The sequence below is a fragment of the Rhagoletis zephyria genome, unplaced genomic scaffold, assembly GCF_001687245.7.
Source record: "Rhagoletis zephyria isolate East Lansing unplaced genomic scaffold, Rhagoletis_zephyria_1.1 Rzeph_scaffold_03544, whole genome shotgun sequence".
Lineage (NCBI taxonomy): Eukaryota > Metazoa > Arthropoda > Insecta > Diptera > Tephritidae > Rhagoletis > Rhagoletis zephyria.
The window spans coordinates 48,968-61,660 of record NW_016160627.1 but is presented as its reverse complement, the minus strand read 5'-3'; the positions used below and the strand labels follow the sequence as shown (position 1 = coordinate 61,660).

Below are 12,693 nucleotides of genomic sequence, written 5' to 3'. Positions count from 1 at the left end.
TGTTTGAATGATAATTTTTATGAACTTAATAAGTTCCATATATTGAAGGAAGATTTCTGAAAATAAATAATGTAAATTGATAATTAAAGAATGTCAGGGAAATGATTGGGGATAATTGCTATATCAAATTTTGTTAGGTATAATTTTGTAGAAATAGCCATAGGATAATGCTAATTTAAATGCGAATCAAATTTGTATAAGGAAAATAAAGTTATGCTTACAACAACGTTTATGCATACAACAACGTAAAGGCAAAAATTAATAAATTCAATGTTTAAAGAACTAAGAAATAGATATATATATGTATGTAATATTAACTACAAAATACTTAAGAAATTTTAATTTTGTTGTACGGCATAAAATTAAGTAAACTGAGCTTCTTTCCACAACATTCTGAACCGTAATTGCGTTAAGGGCGAATTTTTTCTACCTTTTTGTACTTTTGCTATTTTTATTTTGAAAAGGTTACGTATTGCAAATACTTTGTATTTAAAATAGTCTGCCTGCAGTCGTTAATCGCTGATAATAACGGGTATAATATAATTTGAATGAACTGAATTTAGATTAGCTAAGATTACTTACTCAATGCATTTATGGCGCGCCTAATACATAAATACATACATAGGTGATTGACAGTTGTATTTTACGAGCGTTATAAATCTTACTATATCATGATAAGTATGTAAATGCAATGTGATTTTTGAAATAATTAATAACTGTTCACCTGACAAAATAAAAAAGTTAAAAATATGTACATATATACATACATACATATGAGGCCGCGCGAACAGAAGTGGACAAACACAAATATATTTACTTAGCGACTTAAAATATGTCTCAAAGGTGATAAATGGCTACAATTCGGCGATTACCGTTTGTGTATAATAAAGACAAATTGGCAGAGTTGAAAATGCTTGATGTTTCTACAATTTGGAGCACCTTGCTGTAGCTTCGAATTGTATGTTGCACTCGGATCACTTTTCCTTCAAATTATAGTGAAAAAATTATGCAATTTTGAAATGTTAAAAAAAAAACATAAATAACTGCATTTTCGGGGTACGTAAAACATATTTTTAGTTCTCTTTTTGACTACGTCAATTGGGGATAACAACTATAATTCTCTATGTACCAATTTAATTCTTTACCGCACCATTTTTGCAGAAAATTGCTGCTAAGTTACACTTCTTATGTAGTAAACATTTTTTTTACCGACCTACGCACATCGGTGTGTTGGAATTTTCGAGCACTGATTCAATGCTTAAGGGTAGTGTATACTTTACTCTCTTAATTGCCGATGTTTTTTTTAATATAATTTCAAGAAAATACTTGCAAAAAAACTAGAGCTTAAAAAAAATAATCGCTCGCAAATTTGTTTCTAGTGCAATAAATTTGTATGATAGCCGTAAGTTATTCTACGAAAGAAGAATACAGAAGCTCCAAGGTGTGTTATTTCTTACTAATGTATTTAGCCCTCAAAATTGTCATGGTGTTCCAAGCTTGTAGAAACTATGACTAAAAGTAATGCAACTACGATATATCAGCGAGTTACACTGCGAATATGAAGAAATACAATTGGCGTTAGCATTACAAATAGCACTAAGATGGAATTTTGATGTGTTTAAAAGGATATTGCGTAACTATTGCAAGGCTAAGAAATCGCATATCCTTTAAGATACCGTTTTAAACTATCTTATAGAATGTAACTGAAGCTGAATCCGGAAAATTATAAAAAAAAAAATATATATATATATATATATATATGTTGGAAAAAAATTGCGTAGCTGCTTGACGTTGTAAATGTTCTTATTGCGCAGATACAATTACGGTTCAGAAGCAATCAAAAAATAAAAAAAAATAAACAATGGGTAATGGCTCCTTGCTCATGGAAAGGACGGTTAAAAATCTCAAGTGTGAAATATATATATAAGTAATACCAAAATACGTTAAAAAATAAAAAAATAAACTTAAACTCGTAAAATATATTTAATAAGCCAATTAATTATTCGCTTGTTAGTGTGATTGAAATTTAAATGAACTGCAACAAAACTTCGACTTAAATGATAAAATTATATATGAAATATATATATTTTTAATACACCAATAGCGCTTAGAGCATTGTAAATTTTTAATGAATAATTTTCTTAAATACGTATGTATGTATGTATATTTTAAAATGATTAACAAATTACACCATCTAAGGCAAACTTATAAGAAACCTGATTATATGTTTAAATTATAATAAATCTTTTTACCAGTAGTGAAATGAAAATGGTTTATGAGCTTAAATGAAATTTAACAATTAATTGTACCTAAATTCCAAAACAAATACATATATATTCAGTTTAGTTAAAAATCTCAATGGTACATTGTTTTTGGTTTTCACAGGCAATATTCGGAACACGTTTAACAATTAAATGCTTAGAGTGATTTCACAAGAATTTTCACACATAAAATGGAATTGGAGTATGTAATTTAATACAATTAATATTTTCAATTTTAGTTTCACTTAAAATGGTAATGCTTAACACACCACAGTAAATATGCGTGTACTCGTATGTATATATATATTTATAGATATATACATATTTTGTGTAAATATTTATGTATGTATCTACAATGAGTGATTTACAATGCGGAAATTTTAAATTTCTATTTGGTGTATATATAAGTTTATATGTATATGTAGTTATATTAATTATACGCATACATATGTATGTATATATGTATGTATATAACTATGAATGTATTAATTTTTTGCTGCTCATAAATTTCAATTTCACAAGACATTTCGTTTCCCCATTTTTCCAAAAAGCGTCACCATATCCTTAGCGCTTTGCACTCAACACATACATATGCGTGTATCCATATACATAAGTATGTTTATATGAACATTCACAAAAAATCGTTCCCAAAAATAAATGTTTACATATGACTAATATGTATAAATTGCCTTTAGACAATGGATGTATGTACAGACGTGTATGTACGAGTGTATGCATGTATATATAGTTTCTCTCTATTTATGCTACATATACATTTGATGTATATGTATTTATGTAGTATATACTCTATACTAAAACTTTATTTTAGTTTAGGTCGTGTACTCAAATGCCAACACTAAAATTAAGTAAATGATTGCAATAGTTGCTATTGCTTTTTTGCTTTTCAGTGTCCGTGTACTGTGGTTTTCATAACATTTTACTATTAAATTTTCGTAAAACCTGGTTGTTGTATGTGTATATTAATTCGGCTGTTTTCTTCTTTTTTTTCTTTGTATGAAAACTCAGGTATAAATATGTCACTAAATAACACTAATATTCTCATTTAATATTTTTGTTTGAATATTAACGCAGTAGTTGATTTACTTGTGTTAGTTTGTTGTTGTTTTTTACTTATTAAACGAACGCACAGAAGAACGCAAAATAGTTTAATATTTATTTACGCCGCAGCCAGAGTTCGGCTGTTTCATACTGTTGTTAATATTATTTTTTTTTCTGCTGCTACACCTTAGTTAATTTTTTTTTTTATATCGCACTTAGTTTTTTATATAGCATTTTTGTTTTGTTAATTACTCTTATTTTGCAAACAAAATTTTCTTCTTTACTTTAATCGATATTCAATTTACGAAAAGACCCTTCAGGTACACTCACACATTTAGGCGATGGCGGCGATGCTGGTGAAGGTGGCGTCTCTTTAGCAGCTACTGTTCCAACAGCAGGCTCAATTTCTCGCAATTTCTCATCAACGCCATACTTTTCATCCTCATCGAAATAGTCGCTAAATTCATTGAGCTGTTGTTCGAAATGTGTCATAGCCTCTTCATAGGTGCCATTAGTGCCACCATATTCGACAGGCAGGTACTCCTTACCAATGGCTTTATGCAGTGACTCCAGCGATGAGTGTATGTGGAGCTGTGCGCGGAATAGTAAAGTAGAAGTGGAATTTATAAATTTACTTATTTTACATTAAACATTTACAACTTTATTTTACAGCTGTTTAGCTGGAAACTTCTAAAAGCTTGCCTAAGTATTCTGAAGTAAATTTAAGTTCATGCTTACAATTTTTAAATATCGCGAGTATGATATGGTACTACATATATTCTTGAACATATTAATACAAAGCATCCATGGCCTTAAAGTTGTGAAGTTTATAGACGCTTGAAAGTTACTTATTTTACCCCTACATACAAAAGTGGTAAAAAGAATGATGTTGCCAACTATGGTCATATCTCCAAACTAGCCACGATTTCAAAATTATTTGAATACATTGTACAGGAGGCACTATATTTTGCAGTAAAGCCTTAAATCTCTTGCAACAAGCATTGGCAATTACGAATGTATGTATGTAGCTGTTTCCTCAGAATTTTGTATGCCCGTTTTTAAAAATCGTCTTCAGGTCGACACTGTACACTGACCTCTCGAATGACATATTCAGTCATTCAATTTTAGTCTCCACACTACATAGATACGATTTCACTCAGTTTTCTCAAATTGGGTAGAAGATGTGCTGTTGTTGTCTACTACAACACCTCTTCTCATTCTTTATTGCCTAGTTCGATGTTTCTCATATAACTACACTGGCTTACAGCAAAAATTTTCTATGGTACTATCCAATTCGTATGGAGAATTGCTCGGTGATTCCGAACATCGATTTATTTTTTTGCTATGGATACGTTTTCGAGATACTTTCAATTTACCATTATTCAGCTTAAAGCAAAAATTGATTCCTTTTAATCACGTATGTATATCTTACGAAGAAATTTAAAAATCTTAATACAAAATTCTCCATAAACCGTATATAGATCACTTTCCGATAGGGCTTATAATTTCTAACAAATTAATTAATCATTCCAGCTTTTTTTATTGTTTAATGGAAAAATTAAAAAAAAAAACAGAAGAAAAATTTAAAAAATTACAGGTTCTGTGCCAAATTTTTGCATTTGAATTTTGCCTGTTCTGTTACAAAAAACAAAATCAAATTAATAATGAAGAATATCGATGGATTAATAAGAAATAATGAGTGGTCAAATGAAAACACGCAAAGATTTTTTGTATGAAAAATGAGCAGGAAAGAAAGTTGCTCATACGCCACGTACACCTGTTCATATTTCATACAAAAAATTTTGCGCATTTCCATTTAACCATTGATTATTTCGTATTCATCCATCGATTTTCTTCATCAGTAACTTGATTTTTTTGTAACAACACAGGCTTTAGTACAAATGCAAAAATTTGGCACAGAACCTGCAATTGTTTTAATTCTTCTTCTGTTAAAGTTTATTTTTTTCATTTTTTTTCTTTCTGTAAACCTCGATATTTTATCTCTACTTCTTATTTATTAGTAACTCATGTCAAACTATTCTTAACGAAATTCCAGATCTTGAAGTAGTTTATTATTCAATTATGATAAAACTTATTCTATAAAAGCCTTGATTGGAAGGTTTTTTTAACACTTTGCTGATGCTTAACTTTAAAGTACCTATACACTGCTCTCGTCCGATCTAAGCTGGAATATGCAGCATTTATATGAAGGCCATATCGTGGTTTCCATATTAAAATGCTTCAACGCGTTCAAACAACTTTTGTTCGTTTTGCTCTTGGAGCTTTGAATGGCGAGGATCCCATTCCTTCATATAACGCTAGATGCTTACTAATTAATTTAAAAGCTTTACGTAGTAGGAGGATTAAGCTTTCACTCTCGTTTCAGTTTGACATAGTAAGTATAGTGATTAACTCATTTTCCTTCTTGAGTGCATTTATTTTTATATTCCTCAAAGGAGACTATGGAGGAATTATCTTTCTTTCTAGAGGAATGATATTTGAAAAATCACTGCCACAACATATACTTCTTTCTACTCGGTTATATTCAACTCGGGTAGAGCCAACAAGAATAAACTCTCCAATCAAGTTTTAAAACCATGCTTGGCTAACACTTCTAAAATCGTTTATGTACAAATTTCAACCCGTGTTAAGCTTTCCACCGGTGTAGAAATATGTAAATATTCTACCCGAGTGGACTTGCTAACTCGACAAAAAAAGTGTTTATGCATGTGGGTTGAATTTACCCGAGTAAAATATAACCGCCTAGAAAAGAAGCATAAACATGGTGATAGTCAACATCATTAGCTTAGGGCTCGGAATCTCATGCAAATGCATGTTTTTATTGGACATCTTCAGATGTAAATGCTTAAGTTATTTTTACATATCATGGAATTTCCTTTAAACTTACATTCAAACGTTAGCGCATATTTTTGCATATTTTGCAGTAAATGCATGGTTTTGCATATTTTGCAAAAAAATCTCTGTTTTTGTATATTTTTTGCGCATATTTTAGTATATTTTACAATAAATGCATGTGGAGTTTGCGTATTTTTGCTTTGTTTGATTTACAACCACTTAAATTTAGTGCGACCTCTCTTGACAAAAAAAAAATACCTATAATTTTTTCCAAATATTTATCTAAACCACTGTCAATGTTCCTATTTAAGCTAGGAATCCAGCTCCTTAGAAAACTGTCAAGAAAAATTGCCATTATTTCGTTTGTGTCCTAGGAATTTTGACATCTGATATTTCACAGCCTGCTGTCTCACTCTTTCTTCAGGAAAGAATGGAACGGGCATATATTTCTGTTGAAAAAATGGTTGCCTTGTGTTCCTTGTTTACAAACAAATTTTGAAAACTTTAGAAAACCGTCGTAGAAGGCGTAGCAAATATCTTAGGAACTCCTCCTGTCTTAAGGAAATTTGCCACGAGAAAATTGTTCGCCATTTCTTACCGTTTTTTAAACGAAGTTTTGGCTTTTGTTGAGAGCTGGATACTAAGCTTAACACAAGATTGTAACTGTCTCCTTGATTATTATTTCATACAAGAATATTTATTGTAGTTTGAAATGAATTGTTTTCGTTATTTTCTTGTTAAAATGCATGTATTATTTATTTTTGTACCGGCAATAAAATATTAGCAAAACATTTTTAATTGCATTTCGAATTGTTTATAGCGAATGTTTTTTATTTTTGAATGCATATTATATGCGCATATTTTCCGATTTTTTAGTGCATGAGATTCCGAACCCTACTAATGACAAAGCGGTAAGCCGAGTATTTTTGTTCATTACAATAACATGAAAAACTATTGGAAAAATTATCGAATGCATCAAAACCTCTTGCCAGATTTCTCCTCTTTGCGTTGTGAAATCTCTTCAACCACAACTTTTACCCCATCCAATTGGTATGTCTATCACCAAGCTTGAAAGCTTATCACACTATCCTACCTCGCTCCATACCACCATTAGTTACAGCCTATTTCACGCTCACTTTCAACTCGAACTCACCAATTCTTTTTGTTTCATAACGAGACGCACTAAATTCAATATAATTTGCGCATCCATGGAAGCATTTACGATGTGTGTTCCTACTAGATTGGTTGGCACGCCGTATTCTAAGAATGCGGCCATTTTTTTAAATAAATTCGGTTCGAATTGACGCAATAACGCATATGGAATTTTAGAGAAATCAATTATCTCCAATACACCACTAATAATCCAATTATCATCGGTGTTAGCCTCAATTTCGGAGCGGAACATTATGAAACGGAAGATATCTTTGGCCGTATAGAGTGAAGTATCAATTTGGCCCATGCGTGTGAAGTGTATGCGTGGACCGCCCGGACCCACCGGCTTCGGAAGTGTTGCGAATATGCTGTGGGAGATAAGCAATAAATGGAGTTTTTCGTTTATTACAAAATCAAAATCACATGAGCTCACCCCGCACGGCAGATGCCATAAACTTTATCGTCAATGCGTCGGCTCTTCAGAAAATCACCGGCTGTTGATTTATATGTGTAATAGTACTCGATACGTTTCTTTGTGTCATCCATATTGTATTTGCAGAAACGCAGGAAGCCCACAAGGAATTGGTCATCAGTGCGCGTTGTTAAGTACGGTTGTTCTTCGATCCACTGACGTAGTTCGACAATATCACCGGCAATACGTGATTCCACTTCGTTGAGTTCGGCAGCGGCCACCGCAGCCAATTCGGGTGCCAATGGTCGAATTTGTGCCATGCTGTGGTAATTTATGTACTACGCGTGCCGAATGTGGTATTATGTTATGATTTTATACCAAAACAATTTTACAAATATTTTAGTTTGGATTTTTTCTTTAAAGATGCCTTAAAAAAGAATTTAACTATGGAGAGACATTTTGAAAAATATCAAAGATTAGATTTTTGATTTTTTGTTTTTAATTTTCATTTAAAAATTTCGAAAATAAGAAACAAAGATGTGAAAATATTTCAATTAATCTATTATTAGCTGGCGTAGCGTACGAAAAATAGGAGTAGAATGCATTTTCGAAACAAATGGCATCTTCAACGATATAAATGTATGTATACAAATATGTTTGCAAAATAAACGCTTAATAAAAAGTACATATTTCTTTTTGCAAACTTTTATTTTATATTATTTTCATTCAAACAATCTGCTGTCCATATTCACTATCTTCTTGTGTACACACTTTTTTGCGCACTACTTTTAAAATATTTTTGCTTTCAATATCTTGTTACATGATCGATTTCCTTAAGCTTTTTAGCAAACGTTTTTCCTGCCCTTTGTTTACTTATATACTAACAATACCAACATTATTCACCTAAACGCAAAACTATACTGATTGTGAACTATGGTCGCAAAACGCACCAACGAATTTACTGAAAATACTCCTCTCTACAACCCGTTTCCTGGCCAAACGCTAATAACTTTCACCCGATCGCCCCGATAAAGCGAAATATGGAATTTTCTATCGAATTTGTTGTTGGTTTCAGTTATTGCTGATTAATGGGTCTCCGCCGATATATTAATACATATTAATATATGTATGTATGTAAAATTTTTTATTGATAAGATATGTGAACGCATACATATGTACATATATTCCCATGTAAATATTTTGCAAGTACAAGTATTTACAAATGTTTGTACATATGTACAGATGGGGTAATAAAAGTAGTTTAGTTAATAGACAGCGGCTTTTTATCGCACGAGAAATTCTTTCAAATCCTGTTAAATTTATTTTACTAAGTTTTTATTTGTTTTTGTTATTTATGGCCTTATAACAATTATATTCAACAATTTTATTGAGCTTGAGGCCATTTTTAATGAAAAACTATTGTGCAAAAACAACAATAATTTATAAAAATGGTAGAAGTGATAGCTATTTCGGAGATCACCACATCTCCTCATCAGACTTCGCTAGTGGGTATCGATCCAACGACCCCAGCTGACTCAGCCTTATAAACCTGTGGTTGCTTTTTACACTATTTTCATGTGAGCCAACTTAAATCAAGCGCAGCTATTCCGTTGCTTCCGTTGTTTTTCCAAGCTCAATAAAATTACTTAGTTTTTCTCACTTATAATTTTTTTATTTTATGTACAATAATCCTCTGCTTTGGGGAACAAATTTCACATGCTATATTTTTATAATTTTTGTACAATGTTTGAAACGTAAATTTATATGGTGTTTGTTTTATAAACAGCTACACTTTATTGAAAAAAAATATATAAGCATTAAATAAACAAAAGGCAAATAGCCAAAACTGGTCAGAATATCGCAATCCTATTATTATGTGGACAACTGCATCACCAAAAAAAAGTTGCGGTTTTTCCGCCGGGAATGAAAAATTTATTATATTTTAAGAAGTCCACCAAAATATTTCGGAAAAATATTAAGATTTACGTGAGCTGGAACGATTTAAAAATACCTCCAAAAATTAAGTTTTTTATGAATAAAAATAGTTTCTTAAAGAACTTTTTGAAAAAAGTCCCCTCAGATGACCAAAGCTTAAAAAATCTGCATAAAAATATTTAAAAACCTTTTCAATGGAATGAAATTTTTGATGCTGTTTTTTACTTTTTTTTTCAGAGATTGATTTACGAAAAACTTGAATTACTGGGCCAAAGCTATTCTGATCTCAGTAGAAAGGTATTTTCTCACTATTTTTATTTCTGTGCAAAAAAAGTCATTCGTGTCCCATTCTTTTTTTTTCAAATACCAACACATCTTAATTCAACTTTGAATGACGTTCGGTCCTCCTACCTTTCTCTTTCATCCTTTGAATTAGTTTATTAGCAAAGAAATGAAAAGGGTGAGAAAATACCTTTCCAATTATACCTCACAAGTCTAAGTCGGAAGAGTTTAGGTTCAGTTATTTAAGTTTTTCTTATACCAATCTTTGAAAAAAGTTAAAGACAGCATCAAAAATCTCATTATTACGATTCCGTTCTATTTTTTTTTTTGATTTTTGAAAAATACTTTTACGCAAATTTTTTAAGCTTAAACCGTTTTTCATTTGAAGGGATTTTTCCAAAAAACATCCGTAAGAAACTACATTTATTCATAAAACACTCTAATTTTACCTCGCTTCTATTAGCTCGGGATGTAACTATGTAATATTGATGCGCCTAAAAGATGCAGCGATTTCCATTCTCAATTACATGCCTGATGACAGTACGAATTTCAATTGCTTTAAACTTCCGTTCTTAAAACTTCCATTCGTACTGTCACCAGGTTACTTTAATAGCGAGGTTTTAGTTTTTAACCGACTTCCAAAAAAGGAGGAGGTTATCAGTTCGTCGGTTTTTTTTTTTTTTATGTATGTTACCGCATAACTTTGGACCACGTCAACCGATTTCGATTTCTTTTTGCATCGGAAAGGTAGTGTCTCAGAGGTGGTCCCATACTAATCTGGTTGAGATCCGATCTATTTTATATGGGAGTTGAAGTCGGTTTTTTTTTTGCTAAAAATTACTTGTTTAACTATATTTTGTTATTGGAGGTGCTTTCAAATCGGTGCAGCCCGCTTAAATCTTAATATTTTTACGAAATATTTTGGTGGACGTCTTAAAATATAATGGATTTTATAATTCCAATGGAAAAGCAGTACCGATTTTTTTTTTGTATAGGGAGTGATGCAGTCTAATGTGCATACATACATATTTTCCTTAAATCAATTTATTGTTCATGAGCTGATTTTGTAGGAAATCCAGTTAGCGATAAGCTAACCGCTAAAGATTATTTTGAATTTGCTTAGCTCACGGTAATAATCGAAAGGTACATAGAAATTTATTATTTATCATACATTTTTAAACGCTCTGCGGCACAATCGAGCTATGGACATGAAAAGGCTGGCGACATAGCGCTTAGTAGAGATTTGCGATAAAATTTGCAGCAAAAAGATATGAAAAACGTGTTATTTCGAAAAGTAATATTTTTTAAGTACTTAAGCATTATTGCAAAATTTCTAAATCGCACCCTGAACACAGCCTAATTGGTAGTTAGATAGGAGGTTGATACTTTTTACATAGCTTTTGAGCAAGCGTATTCTTTTATTAAAATAATATTACAGCGTGGAATGATAGATATAAAATAAAAAAAGGAACATTGGAATACTAAATCTTTATGTGACTCCATTGCAGTGAAATTCCGAGCGAGTTATTCAAATACATATCTTTCAAGATCTTCCAATACAATCTTCACTTAACAATGCATTTTTCCTTACCGCAAAGAATAAAAAAATCCTTTATATACACGAAAACTTCTACACAGCAGCTATCCCTTTGCTATATTCTTCAAACTTCTCGCACTCAACCTCTTAAGACTAGAACATAAACCAATTAAGGTAAACATTTTGAATGATTTCTATACCTTTTAGGGCATAAGTAAATACATTTCTTTAATTTAATTTTTTTTATTTATTTATATACATTTTTTAGTATTTTTGGAAGCTCAATATTGGTATTTTTATATACACACCTCCGATAATATCTATTGCATTTTTATTGTATAGCTGAAGGAAAGCACACTAATATGTATATAAAGTAAATAAGTAAGATGCGATATAAAATGTAAATGGAAGAAGGTGTAGATATTTATAACTCGCTAATCCATTATTCAGTTCACCATGCATCTAAAAGTGGACGCTTCTTTGGATAAAAGTCCTGTTTGCCTTAGCGCAGATTTTGTTGTGTAAAATATAGGCGGAATTAAAGATTTCAGTGCAAATACATACCATGCACATAATTTAGTATACAGGTATTTGTAATTGTTTTCGTTCGTTTAAAAGGAAGAAATAGGAAATGTGTTTGTTCATTTTCACCAGAATTGCTAAAATTTAGTACTTAGCGAGAAAAATTGATTGCAGGAGTGGCATATTGGGAACTCTTCAAAATAAATTTTTTTAGAGTTGATGGACGATAACACCATGCGGCAGTAAATTTTACACACACAAAAAAAAGATGGGCAAAATATAGTAAAACTGCGTTTTTAATTTTCCACTCTGACGTCAGTATTTTTTGTTAATGACTTTAAAATTTCAAAAATATGATTAATTCAAAAAATTATTAAAAAATTTCAGTGCAATGTAGAATAATAATGTAGGTATGAAATAAAAGGGAAAATGTCTGTCTGTAGAATATCCTTGAAAATTTGCATAATTCATTTTTGAAAAAACAATAATATTATATACACACGACCACATCCTCGAATTTCATCCTTCTAACTTTATTTATTTAAAACAATAAATTTAACTAAAAACGCAGTTTCGGTACTAATTCGTCCTTGTAACCAAAAACCAAGGAATGAAACCGATTCAAAAAAACGTTCCGGTTTGGGTTTCGGTTTTGCCAAGTGTTTCGGTTTCGGTTT

General features: G+C 31.1%; 1 protein-coding gene across 2 annotated transcripts; it reads right to left on the bottom strand.

Annotated features, from left to right (window-relative positions):
• LOC108369210 (clavesin-2) lies at window positions 1-8,186 on the bottom strand. Of its 2 annotated transcripts, XM_017624272.1 has the most exons (4): window positions 7,762-8,186; window positions 7,330-7,696; window positions 3,651-3,911; window positions 1-56 (listed from the first exon to the last, which is right to left on the bottom strand). In XM_017624272.1, the coding sequence occupies exons 1-4, from the start codon at window positions 8,058-8,060 to the stop codon at window positions 18-20; spliced, it is 966 nt and encodes a 321-aa protein (XP_017479761.1). In that variant the 5' UTR covers window positions 8,061-8,186; the 3' UTR covers window positions 1-17. The 2 variants fall into 2 exon arrangements, with proteins under 2 accessions (XP_017479761.1, XP_017479760.1); XM_017624271.1 differs by lacking the exon at window positions 1-56 and having other exon boundaries at window positions 3,169-3,911.
• Window positions 8,187-12,693: the final 4,507 nt, after the last annotated feature.